The 15,019-nt window shown below is 38.2% G+C and overlaps 1 protein-coding gene across 1 annotated transcript in view; it reads right to left on the bottom strand.

Annotated features, from left to right (window-relative positions):
* Window positions 1–15,019, bottom strand: part of TMX4 (thioredoxin related transmembrane protein 4) — a 60,306-nt gene that overhangs the window by 32,641 nt on the left and 12,646 nt on the right. The window contains exons 2-3 of the mRNA XM_005904304.3: window positions 9,926–10,041; window positions 1,172–1,217 (exon numbers count right to left, since the gene is read on the bottom strand). Coding sequence (XP_005904366.2) covers window positions 1,172–1,217; window positions 9,926–10,041 — 162 coding nt within the window. The remainder of the gene's footprint in view (window positions 1–1,171; window positions 1,218–9,925; window positions 10,042–15,019) is intronic.

Here is a 15,019-nt window from a genome sequence, read left to right as displayed (position 1 = left end):
CCTAAGCTTTTCTGACATGAGCTCTCCAATCCTTCTCAGTTCCATGCTCCTTCTTGTATCCCTTTGCAGATGTCCTAATGGTGGTCACCAATCCTTGCTGCTGCTGCTGCTAAGTTGCTTCAGTCATGTCCGACTCTGTGCGACCCCATAGACGGCAGCCCACCAGGCTCTGCCGTCCCTGGGATTCTCCAGGAAAGAACAATGGAGTGGGTTGCCATTTCCTTCTCCAATGCATGAAAGAGAAAAGTGAAAGTGAAGTCGCTCAGTCGTGTCTGACTCTTAGCGACCCCATGGACTGCAGCCTACCAGGCTCCTCCATCCATGAGATTTCCCAGGCAAGAGTACTGGAGTGGGGTGTCATTGCCTTCTCCACACCAATCCTTAGCCTGCTTCTTTTCCCACCGTGTCTATTCTCTCATTGTATATATTTCAACTGTTATTTAATCCCTGGTATGTACCTCCAGTCTAGACCTTTCTTATGATCCTAAAATTAAACTATCACCTAAACTTCTCATTTGGAATTAGCATAAAACCTTCACACTGTCTTTTCCATTCTGGTCTCTATCTTCCAAACTGCACTTTATTCTAACAACCTCTCAATAGCTTTGCTAGTTAAACAATAGTCAGCACAGGATTTCCCTTTCTTATGGCTAACCAGTCACCAATGATCCCACCTCCTCAGCATCTCTGGAAACCACCCCTGCCTGTCTCCTTCCCCCTCACGACCTGAGCCTCTCTAGCGCCATCACCTGGGATGATCCACCTGTACCTCTCAGGCAAGCCACAGAGAAACAGCTATAGTTCTCAGAAGGCATCTCCTCTTCTCCTGGGCTTTTCCATGATACATCCTCTATTTGGAAAGATCTTCTCTACTTTACCTGCTTCACATACACCTGTTATCTATTAAGAATCATCCCATCTTTCATATCGTCAAAAAACCCTCTTTGACCTCCTCACCTATTTGCTGCCTAAAATTAGATTCTCTGTAGCACCTGGACACCCCTCTCTTCTAATCACTATCGTTCAGTGCAGACTAGTCTTTCTCCCTTCAAACGCTAAGCTGAACAAATGAAGGTTATGGACAACAACAAAAGAATCCCGGGACAGACTTTTTACACACGCACCTACTAATTTCTAATCATTACAGGACCAGAAAATTATTTGAACTTACTGGAAAAATGCTGGGAGGGTAGTGACAAAGAAGCGGCCACTCAAACCTACAAGAAGCAGAAACAAAAAAGTTATAAGCCAAACTCAGACTAACACAAGCATCTAACTTAGGTTTTAAGAACAAGCAGCCTTGATCTTACTACAACCACATAAGTAAAATCGCTCCCATTACTGAATCACGTTTACTATTTTTTAAAATAAAATTTTAACCATCTTTATTTACCCAATACTCTCCAGTCACTGACATAAAACTTGCTTATTTTCGATGTGTTAAACTGGAGTTTTCTGGCTTATATAATACTAAGAACTGTATGGTGGCTGAAAGAATAGGTTGTAAAGACATGCAACCTTGGTTAAATAGCTAAATTCTCCACTTACTAGCTTTGTGTCCTTAGAAAAGTGACTTAATCTTTCTGATTATCAGTTACCTCATATATAAAATGGGGATATAAAAGCCTAGCTGAATTGTTCTGAATATTAAATTATTCAATAAATTATACATATTAAATCAGCCATATATTTAAAAATAACAAATATGACATAATGAAATCATGTATAATCTTTGCACATTCATAAATTTTGCAAGTACACTCAAGAAATTCTATGTACAATTCAGCTCAGTTGAATTCAGTTGTGCAATTGTGTCTGACTCTTTGCGATCACATGGACTGCAGCACGCCAGGCCTCCCTGTTCATCACTACCTTCCGGAGCCTACTCAAACTCATGTCCATCGAGTCGGTGATGCCATTCAACCATCTATTCCTCTGTCGTCCCTTCTCCTACTGCCTTCAATCTTTCCCAGCATCAGGGTCTTTGCCAATGAGTCAGTTCTTCGTATCAGGTGGCCAAAGTACTGCAATTTCAGCTTCAGCATCAGTCCTTCCAATGAATGCTCAGGATTGATTTCTTTTAGGATTGACTGGTTGGATATCCTTGCAGTCCAAGGGACTATCAAGAGTCTTTTCCAACACCACAGTTCAAAAGCATCAATTCCTGGCACTCAGCTTTCTTCATGGTCCAACTCTCACATCCATTCATGACTATTGGAAAACCCACAGCCTTGACTAGATGGACCTTTATCGGCAAAGTAATGTCTCTGCTTTTTAATATGCTGTCTAGGTTGGTCATAGCTTTTCTTCCAAGGAACAGTGTCTTTTAATTTCATGGCTGAAGTCACCATCTGCAGTGATTTTGGAGCCCAAGAAAATAAAGTCTGTCACTGTTTCCCCATCTATTTGCCATGACGTGAAGGGATCAGATGCCATGATCTTAATTTTTTTAATATTGAGTTTTAAGCCACCTTTTTTATTCTCCTCTTTCACTTTTATCAAGAGGCTCTATAGTTTCTCTTTGCTTTCTGCCATAAGGGTGGTGTCACTTGCGTATCTGAGGTTATTGACATATCTCCATGCAATCTTGATTCCTGTTTGTGCTTCTTTCAGCCCAGCATTTCTCATGATGTACTCTGCATAGAAGTTAAATAAGCAGGGTGACAATATACAGCCTTGACGTACTCCTTTTCCTATTTGGAACCAGTCTGTTGTTTCATGTCAAGTTCTCACTGTTGCTTCCTGACCTGCATACAGATTCCTCAGAAGGCAGGTAAGGCAGTCTGGTATTCCTATCTCTTTAAGAATTTTCCACAGTTTGTTATGATCCACACAGTCCAAGGCTTTGGCATAGTCAATAAAGAAGAAGTAGATATTTTTCTGGAACTCTCTTGCTTTGTCAATGGTCCAACTGATGTTGGCAATTTCATCTCTGGTTCCTCTGCCTTTTCTAAATCCAGCTTGAACATCTGGAAGTTCGCAGTCTGTGTACTATTGAAGCCTGGCTTGGAGAATTTTGAGCATTACTTTACTAGCCTATGAGATGAGTGCAATTGTGTGGTAATTTGAGCATTCTTTGGCATTGCCTTACTTTGGGATTGGAATGAAAACTAACCTTTTCCAGTCCTGTGGCCACTGCTGAGTTTTCCAAGTTTGCTGGCATATTGAGTGCAGCACTTTAACAACATCATCTTTTAGGATTTGAAATAGCTCTGCTGGAATTCCATCACCTGCACTAGCTTTGTTGGTAGGGATGCTTCCTAAGGCTCACTTGACTTCTCATTCCAGGATGAATGACTAGGTGAGTGATCACACCTTCGTGATTATCTGCATCATAAAGATCTTTTTGTATATTTCTTCTGTGTATTCTTGCCATCTCTTCTTAATATCTTCTGCTTCTGTTAGGTCCATACAATTTCTGTCCTTTATTGTGTCCATCTTTGCATGAAAATCTCCCTTGGTATCTCTGATTTTCTTGAAGACATCTGTAGTCTTTCCCTTTCTATTGTTTTCCTCTATTTCTTTGCATTGATCACTGAGGAAGGCTTTCCTATCTCTCCTTGCTCTTCTTTGGAACTCTATATTCTAATAAGTATATCTTTCCTTTTCTCATTTGCCTTTTGCTTTTCTTCTCTTCACAGCTATTTATAAGGCCTCCTCAAGTAATCATTTTGCCTTTTTGCATTTGTTTTTCTTGCAGTGGTCTTGATCACTGCCTCCTGTACAATGTCACAAACCTCTGTCCATAGCTCTTCAGGCACTCTGTCTATGTGATCTAATCCCTTCAATCTATTTCTCACTTCCACTGTATAATCATAAGGGATTTGATTTAGGTCATACCTGAATGGTCTAGTGGTTTTCCCTACTTTCTTCAATTTAAGTCTGAATTTGGCAATAAAGATTTCATGATCTGAGCCACAGTCAGCTCCCAGTCTTGTTTTTGCTGACTGTATAGAGCTTTTCCATCTTTGGCTGCAAAGAATATAATCAATCTGATTTCATTGTTGACCATGTGGTAATGTCCATGTGTAGAGTCATCTCTTGTGTTGTTGGAAGAGGGTGTTTGCTATGACCAGTGCGTTCTCTTGGCAAAACTCTATTAGCCTTTGCCCTGCTTCATTCTGTATTGCAAGGCTTTATAACAAACTTTCCTGTTACTCCAGGTAGTTCGTGACTTGCTACTTTTGCATTCCAATTCCCTATAATGAAAAGGACATCTTTTCTGGGTGCTAGTTCTAGAAGGTCTTGTAGATCTTCAAAGAACCATTCAACTTCAGCTTCTTCAGCATTACTATTCGGGGCATAGATTTGGATTATTGTGATATTGAATGGTTTGTTTTGGAAATGAACAGAGATCATTCTGTCGTTTTTGAGATTGTATCCAAGTACTGAATTTTGGACTGTTTTGTTGATTATGATGGCTACTCGATTTCTTCTAAATTATTATTGCCCACAGTAGTGGATATAACGGTCATCTGAATTAAATTCACCCATTCCGGTCCATTTTAGTTCACTGATTCCTAAAATGTCGATGTTCACTCTTGCCATCTCCTGTTTGACCACTTCCAATTTGCCTTGATTCATGGACCTAATATTCCAGGTTCCTACGCAATATTGCTCTTTACAGCATTGGATTTTACTTCCATCACCAGTCACATCCACAAATGGGTAATGTTTTTGCTTTGGCTCTGTCCCTTCATTCTTTCTGGAGTTATTTCTCCACCAATCTCCAGTAGCATATTGGGCACTACCACCTGGCGAGTTCATCTTTCAGTGTCCTATCTTTTTGCCTTTTCATACTGTTCATGGGGTTCTCAAAGCAAGAATATTGAAGTAGTTTGCCATTCCCTTCCCCAGTGGATCACGTTTTGCCAGAACTCTCCACCATGACCATCCTTCTTGAATGTCCCTACATGGCATAGCTCATAGTTTCATTGAGTTAGAGAAGGCTGTTGTCCATGTGATTAGATTGGGAGAGCTATTAGCTTTTGTTAATTAACCTCACTGAGCCTGTTTCTGAGTAATATATAAATAGTTTGTTCTTCCTAGGATTGTAATGATGCTAAAATGTATGTAAGTGCTCAACACAATTACAGACTGAAATAAATGCTTACTAAATGTTAGTTATTATCACCAAAGAGAAAAGTAGAAGGAAAAAAAATTTTTTAAGTAAAACTAATCTTACTTTCAAAACTGAAATGAAGTTGTCAATATAATAGAATATAAATAACTTTTATTATTATAAAATTAAAATGTCAACACTAACTGAAGTACAGTAAACTAGTTTCTATAATAAATTAGTGATTCTGAGAACAATGCTTACTCTTGGCCATGGTTTTACCTCTAATCTAGTGCAACAGCCATGGATGTTTTCTGAGCAGCTGCTGTTTTCTGTCTTGGGCAATTAAGCTCATCCATATAAAACAGAAGGTTCAAGTAGACACTCATTAAATTTAATTTTCCAAAGTCAATTGAAACATCACCTGGTCTACACAGTATTAAAAAGGCAGCATATGTAATCTAAGGCCTGTGCTCTCTTTGACTTCTACATCTCAGATGTAAAACTGCAATGTGTTTATAATCTCCAGTCTTTATAATCCTGAAATCTTACTTTCTACTTAAACTACCTAAAAAATCTCTTATTAAAAACACCAACAGTTGAGTTACAGGCATAGCTAAAGAGTATGCATGAACACTTCAAAAATTCTTGCTTTCCCTTCTTTTTAAAAAGGAATGAAATTATCCCTTACTAGCATTCCTGCACACGGCAATCCTGGTGAAAGTTACAGTAATGCAGATTTGCATCCAGTTCTTCAACTGTACACAGAAATATCCAATAAACATCTCAATTGTGGGAAAAATAATATCATTGCAATGGTTTCCCACTGCTTATTCCAGAGGTAAGATTTTGTAAAAATGAAGCAAATACTTGCTTCCAAGAATACAGACAAGATGTCCCGGAGGTTTGCCAATGAGTCAGTACCACATAAGACACTCTCTCTTCATTCCGCTTCCAGGACTGCCTACTTCTCCATCTCCTTCCTACCTCACTAGCCTCTCCTTTTCAGCTTTTCTCCTTTCAGCTTCTAAATGTCAGAGTGCCCCAATTCTCAATTCTGAAAACACTGCTCTGCATATATTCCCTGGTGTTGGTGTTTAGTCACTCAGTTGTGTCCGACTCTTTGGGATCCCATGGACTGTAGCCCACCAGGCTGCTATGTTCATGGGACTTCCCAAGCAACAGTACTGGAGTGGGTTGCCATTTCCTTCTCCAGGGGCTCTTCCTGACCCAGGGATCAAACTCAAGTTTCCTTCTTTACCACTGAGCCACCAGAGAAGCACACATTCCTTAGGTAATCTCAATTCAACCCTTTGCTTAAAATACCATCTACCTGATAATTCTTAAATGTCTTTCTCTAGCTCATCTCTATTTGGATTTCTACTAAACATCTCAAAGCTAAACCCCGTTCCAAACTTGATCCTCTTTTAGTCTCTTCCATTGTCACTCTTTTCACAAGTGTTGCAACCAATCTATCAGGAAATCCTTCTGGGTATTCCAGCCAAATGCGTATGTTCAATCCACCCACTTAACACTGCTGCTTCCATCCAAGCCCTCATCCCTCCACTCTAGGCTACTGAACTGACCTCTGAAATTTTCTTCTGGCTTATACTTCCAACCTCTTACAAATTTTCACATAGCAGCCAAATGAATACTTTTAAAACATGAATCAAATCATGTAACTCCCCCACTAAAAACCTTCCAGTTAGCTTCCTTTCTATCATACTTGATATAAAACCTAAACACTTTGCCATGGCCAACAGAGCCTACATGATCTGGTTTCTAGCTACATCTCCAGTCCCATTTGTCTCAAGGACCCCACTGGCTATATTGTTTCTCAAATAAGCCAAGTACCCCTACCTGCACATACTGTTTGCTCCACCTGGAATGCTCCTCTCCTAAACCTCATTGAAATTCATTTCATTAATCTGTAAAGACCTACAGTTAAAAAGTCCTTCCCTGGACATCCGATTAAAACAGTGGCTCCCACCATTTTTACATTTTTACCTTGCTTTCTTTTTCATTACAGCCCTTACCACCCCCAGACATTATTTCCCATTTTACTTTTGTGAATGTTTATACCCTTCACTAGAATGTAAACTCAATGCGAAACTACGTTTTTCCTTCTTATTCATTTGCATCTTTATTTACCTGCATCATTGATCTTATTGCTGGTATACAGAACAGGGCTTGGTGCATGATACCAACTCAAAAGTTTGTTGAAGAAACACATTATTTCTAAACTCTATTAAAATATTATTTGAAAGCATTACATTTGTATTTTAAAGTACAATTACAAGCATAAAATAATATAATCTAAAGTGAAATATTCTCTAGGCCACACAGTCATGTGTGTGAATTTTGTATCCTAATTTTTTTTTTAATCAGTTACAGGTTCAGTAGCTACCATTTAAAAAAATTCTAGAGTTTCTACTTTAAAAAAACTAAGACATAAAACAACCACATTTTGATTTTTTTGGTCTTTATTTCTTCCCTATTTTCATGGAACACTAGACCAGTGACTTTTTTCCTTCTCTGAAGATGTATCATATTTATATTAATACTATGAGTCAATGATGAATTTGCTCTTAAAATATTTTGTCATAGTCAATTTCTCTTATTTCATTATACATCTAATCCATTCATAAGGGAAAAATAGCTATAAGTCTACATTTTAGAAGGAAAGACTATACTTATTAATAGTTAGGTTTTAGATCTATGAATTCATCACAAAGCTGTTTAATTTGTTTAATTCAAACTATGCTGTGAATTTCCAGCAGGTAACCCAAAAGGCTGAAATAAGAATAGGCCAGATGCTGCATTGCTAAGAAACTCATCATAAAATGGGTCTGGTACTCACAAATTAACAAGACTTACACCTGACTTTACTGGACTCAAACTTTTAAAAACACAAAAACACGTTTACAGCAGATATGTAATTGTAATGATTTGATCTCCAAATATAAAAACTCATTAAAATAGCAGAAAGTCAAAGTGAAAGTCATGTCCAACTCTTTGCGACCCCATGGACTGTTATACAGTCCATGGAATTCTCCAGGCCAGAATACTGAAGTGGGTAGCCTTTCCTTTCTCCAGAGGATCTTCCCAACTGAGGGATGGAACCCAGGTCTCTCTCATTGCAGGCTGATTCTTTACCACCTGAGCCACAAGGGAAGCCCAAGAATACTGGAGTGGGTAGCCTTTCCCTTCTTCAGTGGATCTTCCTGACCCAGGAATGGAACCAGGGGATTCTCTACCAACTGAGCTATCAGGGAAGCCCATATAATAGCCCAAATCATCAACTAATAATGATAACTGTTAGTCCCTCAGTCGTGGCCGACTGTTTGCAAACCCATGAACTATAGCCTGCCAAGCTAATTTATCTAAGGAATTCTCCAGACAAGAATACTGGAATGAGTAGCCATTCCCTCCTCCAGGGGATCTTCCTGGTCCAGGGATCAAACCCGGGTCTCCTGCCTTGCAGGCAGATTATTTACTGTCTGAGCCACCAGGGAAGCCCAATAATGGTAACTGTCCATCTCTAAATAGCAGATAGGCATTAGTGGTTTTGGATTAAATGCTTAAAAAAGGCGGAGGCTTAAGGACTCAGAACTTGTAGCAGAAATCTCTCTCCATGGGTTTGTCAACACATAGATATTAACTGACACCATTCATTTTGTTGTCCATGTAACTGGTAATTCATTATTTTTTGATTGTTAGACTCACAGCTACTACAGAGAAGGAAGAGCTATATTTCTATATCTACTATCTTTTTCTTTCCTGTGAAAGGATGCAACAGGTAGAAATTAAATGTAGATAGGAAAAAATTACTTATACAGTTTGAAAATTGTCAAATTTGAGATTTAAATCATAAAAACCCAACTCTTCTAAATTTACATATATTACACAGTTATTTTTAAACTATAAATACAAATTTATTGTATTTTTTCAGAATTCAAGTCTGTATCTCCCTCTTTTGAAAAATTGTATCACTATAATTTTTTCATTATTATTCATTTCCATTATTCATTCATTATTTCATTATTATTTAATTTTCATCATTAACAACTAATGAATGTAGGTGGTGAAAGAATTAGAAACTTACCATTCTGGAACTCTTAATAAAATATCTTGTTCAGGTAAGATCATCACAGATCTTAAAACCCCAAAGTATCACCCCATAGATTACCTGCCAGCTATAAAGTGTGGTCTTTCTTTGTAATTGAGATGTGTAGTGTCATCACCTTAACCAAGTGCTCAAACTCAACATGACTATACATGTCTTCTGATGGGATACAATATAAAGTCACAGCATCACTCCTCCGAAAGTGTTTAACTCAAATCATCCCTTTAGACAGAAGTTCAAGTTTACAGAATATGCAGAAAATATAAGAGCAAGTTAAATGTCACCAATAAAGAAACATCTAGGAAAATCCCTAGCTTGTTCTCTTCAGAATAATAACGGCATGGAAAAAAAACGGAGTATTCTAGATTGATAGAGACTAAAAACACTTAACAATGAAATGTAACTGGTGAATCTTGACTGGATCCTGGTTTAAAAAACTATAAAAAGACATGGAAAATAATTAAGGACACATTAATATGCTGAAGTATTGAAGGGTGAAGTCTCACGATGTTTGCAACTTATATTCAAATGACTTAGCAAAAAAACCATAAAAATATATACACACATCTGTATGTGTAAATATGAATACATAAACAGATACATATATGCTAAAATATTGTTTGTTGATTTTAGGTAGTTTATGGTAATCAATATTCTAGTCTTTCAACTTTCTGCATATGTGAAAAAATTCAAATTAAAAGCAACACACTTTTGTATTTAATGTTCAACATTTACAGTACCTGGTTCTTGAATGACATCTACTTTCCCCACACTGATCTGAAGTATTTCACCATTCTTTGCAAATGTCTCCCATTCTGAATCAGTCTGCTGACAGGATGGACACCAAGGGGCATAACTATAAAAGAATAATAGCTATTCAATACACATAAAAACATCAATAAAACAAAATAGAGAAACAGAGTATTTAAACTGACAAATTCTTAACTAAAAGGAGGCACAAAAGCAAGTTTTTCCAAAGTTGCTTGATACAGAAGTATATTTCCCCCCTAGAATTTAATGTCATGAATATCAATTTCCTAGGGAAAAATTCACCAAGTTTAAGATTTTTCACAATTATTGTACACTTAAAATACTTTATTTCAATGTTATTGCTATAATCAACACAAATTTTATCACTTTACAGATACTTTTTGATATTTGAGGATGAACATTATTTTGAAAGTGCTACTAAAGAAGGATAATTTTCAAAAGGATACCCATAAACTAGCTAAACCAGTTTCAAATCCATAAAAGCTATAAATGTGATGAGCAAAGACCAGAAGACTTGTAGCTAGTGGGTCCCCAGAACGTGAGTCACTTCCAAAGCTCTGTGGCAGTTCTGAAAAGCATTTTGAGAAAGAAAGTATAAGCTATAGCTAAACCAACTCTTGACACTAAAGAGTTAGAAAAACATGTGTCTTTAATTAGAACTCTGCTATTTACATTTATTTTTTTCCAAGGACCACCTTAGAAGCTAAGGCTACAACTCTGGAGAAGACTAATGCATCTCCTCTCCTTATGGATTTTACAGCTCAAAGAGGTAATTAGAATCCAAGAGGCAAATATGAGTACAGAAAAGATGCTGTAGAGACCCTCAGAAGCTGGGTGATCTCAGAAGGGCCCAAAGAAAAAGAACATCTGTGCTAAAGTAGGAGTTAGCAGCCAGAGAGGGATCAGGAATGTCCTCATCAAAGCAGAGTAAACAATATATGTGAAAATGCAGAGAAATGAGCATTTAAGAGTTGTATAAGGGGTGAGCACTATATTTGAAGCTCTCTGGTTAGCCCTATGGAGGTAAGAGAATTATGATCAGATTTACATTTTGTAAAACTCACCCAGCACTTCTGTGGATAATGGATCAGGGAAGAATAAGATGGAAGCAAAGAGAAGAGGTAGAAGGCCAGCCCTGTCTAGTTCCATCTTTAAAAAAAGACTAGAATAGCCAAGTCCAAGATCATTCTAAAAAGTCACTAATCATGCTATTACAGCTCACTGTCCAAACCCTCATGTTTAGGCGACAGGGACCAGAGAACATAGTCCAAGGAACAATCTGCTGACATGACATCTTTGAACGTGGATTTTTCTATAGGCACTTTTATCCCTACATTTCCAAGGCAAAATACATCCTGGTATATAGTAAGTGCTCAATAAATGTTTACAGAATAAGAAAATGAGCCAAATTTAAAGAAAGTTATATTCTTCACCTGAGAAACTTTGTTATTTTCTAAATATCCAAATGGCAGACTAGATTGGGGTAAACAATTGGTAAACTCTAGGGTAAAAAGGAGCATTTTATTATTAAGTCCATTTCAAGAGGGATTTCAATATATTGGATAAGAATTCTGCTGAAGGAATCAGAAAGACCAACTACAAATTAAGCATGTGACTTTGAGCAAGTTAATAATCCCTCCCTGCCTCAGCTTTCTCAAATGTTAAATGAGATAGTAACAGCAGCTACCTTAGAAGGTTATTGAGAGATTAGATGATGCATATAAAGCAGACACATATGAAGAAAATCATTAGAGTAAATGACATCTGTAATAAGTGGTTTGGTTTCAGAGACATTTTTATGGTGCATTAGCAAGCTCATCTGAACCTTACAATAGAAGAAGAAAGAGAAAAACAATAGAATGGGAAAGACTACAGATCTCTTCAAGAAAATTAGAGACACCAACAGAACATTTCATGTAAAACTGGGCACAATAAAGGACAGAATGGTATGGACCTAACAGAAAGAGAAGATATTAAGAAGAGGTGGCAAGAATACACAGAAGAACTGTACAAAAAAGATCTTCATGACACAGATAACCATGATGTTGTGATCACTCACCTAGAGCCAAACATCCTAGAATGTGAAGTCAACTGGGACTTAGGAAGCATCACTACGAACAAAGTTAGTGGAGGTGATGGAATTCCAGTTGAGCTATTTCAAATCCTGAAAGATGATGCTGTGAAAGTGCTGCACTCAATATGCCAGCAAATTTGGAAAACTCAGCAGTGGCCACAGGACTGGAAAAGGTCAGTTTTCATTCCAGTCCCGAAGAAAGGCAGTGCCAAAGAATGCTCAAATTACCACACAATTGCACTCATCTCACATGCTAGTAAAGTAATGCTCAAAATTCTCCAAGCCAGGCTTCACAGTACGTGAACTGTGAACTTCCAGATGTTCACACTGGATTTAGAAAATGCGAGGGACCAGAGATTAAATTGCCAACATCCGCTGGATCATCGAAAAAGCAAGAGAATTCCAGAAAAACATCTACTTCTCTTTTATTGATTACACAAAAGCCTTTGACTGTGTAGATCACAACAAACTATAGAAAATTCTGAAAGAGATGGGAATACCAGACCACCTTACCTGCCTCCTTAGAAATCTGTATGGAGGTCAAGAAGTAACAGTTAGAACCAGACATGGAACAACAGACTGATTCCAAATTGGGAAAGGAGTACGTTAAGGCTGTATATTGTCACCCTGCTTGTTTAACTGATATGCACAGTGCATCATGCGAACTGCCAGGCTGGATGAAACACAAGCTGGAATCAAGATTGCCAGGAGAAATATTAATAATCTCAGATACACAAATGATACCACCCTTATGACAGAAAGCAAAGAACTAAAGAGCCTCTTGATAAAAGTGAAAGAGATGAAGGAAAAAGCTGGCTGAAAACCCAACATTCAAAAAGATCATGTCATCTGGTCTCATCACTTCATGGCAAGTGGATAGGGAAACAATGGAAACAGAGACAGATTTATTTTGGGGGGCTCCAAAATCACAGTAGATGGTGGCTGCAGCCATGAAATTAAAAGATGCTTACTCCATGGAAGAAAAGCTATGACCACCCTAGACAGCATATTAAAAATCAGAGACATTACTTTGCCAACAAAGGTCTATCTAGTCAAAGCTATGGTTTTTCCAGTAGTCATGTAGGGATGTGAGAGTTGGACTATAAAGGTGGCTGAGGGCTGAAGAATTGATGCTTTTGAACTGTGGTATTGGAGAAGACTCTTGAGAGTCCCTTGGACTGCAAGGAGATCCAACCAGTCCATCCTAAAGGAAATCAGTCCTGGGTGTTCATTGGAGGGACTGATGTTGAAACTGAAACTCCAGTACTTTGGCCACCTGATGTGATGACCTGACTCACTGGAAAAGACCTGATCCTGGTAAGTTTGAAGGCAGGAGGAGAAGGGGATGACAGAGGATAAAATGGTTAGATGGCATCACCGACTTGATGCACATGAGTTTGAGCAAGCTCCGGGAGTTGTTGATGGGCTCGGAAGCCTGGCATGTTGCAGTCCATGAGGTTGCAAAGAGTCAGACATGACTGAATGACTGAACTCACCGAACCTTACAACTTCACTGCTGTAAGGCCACAAGACAGGTTCAGGGAGACTTGCTGAAGGTCACTAAGACCACACAGAGCAAGAACCCAGATGGAGGTATTCCTGTGATAAAAGTGTTCAAGGAAAATAAGATCCAACAGAGAGACAGACATACAGACAGCAGGAATAAGACATACCTGGTGGCTCAGACAGTAAAGAATCTGCCTGCAATGCAGGCAACCCAGGTTTGATCCCTGGGTTGGGAAGATCCCTTGGAGAAGGGAATGACTACCCAGTCCACTACTCTTGCTTGAGAAACTCCATTACAGAGGAGTCTGGCTGGCTACAGTGCATATGGTCACAGAGTTGGACATGACTGAGCAACTAAGCATATGCACTTATATATATATATATACATTATATATATATATGAAATTCTGAAGTACAATTTAATGAACTCTAGATATTTTTTGCTTTGTTTCCCTAGACCTCTTTTTGCATACAACTCATGGACACCTTTGCTATATCAGTAATCATTAAATGATACAAATTTCATCATCTAATGAAATCCTAGTACCTAATCTCCAGATAAATTATTATATAAATCAGGATTTGGGTGAAACTGACCCTCAAAAATACAAATATCATTGAGATAATTTTAGATACTCCATTTTCTTTGTAGCTGCTACCCAGTGGTTTGTGACACTTTAATGTTATTATTTCTTAGATTTAATCAGTTTATTGTGTTGGAATGTACCAAGGTTATCCATTAACCAAGTGTGTTCTTTGCTAATGGAGAGAAACCATCCCTGAGTCTTAGATGAGGGAACTGGTCTATTGTTGTTGCAACTTTTAAAGTTACTAATATTGTTTTGTATCTAAATGATCCCATTTAGAGTCTGTTGTTCATTGTTCAGTTGCTAAGTCTTGTCCATCTCTTTGCCACCCCAAGGACCACAGTGCAGTCTACAGTACACCAAGCTTCCTTCAAACCATTTCATCCTCTGTCGTCCCCTTCCCCTCATGCCCTCAGTCTTCCCCAGTATTAGGGTCTTTTCCAGTGAATCAGGTCTTCACATCAGGTGGCCAAAGTATTGGAGCTTCAGCTTCAGCGTCAGTCCTTTCAATGAATACTCAGGACTGATTTCCTTTAGAATTGACTGTTTTCATGTGCTTGCAGTCGAAGGGACTCTCAAGAGTCTCCTCTAGTGCAGTTTGAAAGCACCAATTCTTTGGTGCTCGGCCTTCTTGATGGTCCAACTCTCAAATTCATACATGACTACTGGAAAAACCACAGCTTTGATTATACAAACCTTTGTTGGAAAGTGATGTCTCTGCTTTTTAAGATGCTGTCTAGGTTTGTCATAGCCAAGAGTCTTTTAATTTCATGGCTGCAGTCACCATCTTTAGTGATTTTAGAGCCCAAGAAAATAAAATCTGTCATTGTTTCCTCTTTTCCCTCTTCAATTTGCCATGGAGTGATGGGGTCCAATGCTATCATCTTAGCTTTCTG

The sequence above is a fragment of the Bos mutus genome, chromosome 13 (genome assembly GCF_027580195.1).
Source record: "Bos mutus isolate GX-2022 chromosome 13, NWIPB_WYAK_1.1, whole genome shotgun sequence".
Taxonomy (NCBI): domain Eukaryota; kingdom Metazoa; phylum Chordata; class Mammalia; order Artiodactyla; family Bovidae; genus Bos; species Bos mutus.
The sequence above is the reverse complement of the archived record's forward strand: the minus strand, read 5'-3'. Positions and strand labels throughout refer to the sequence as shown.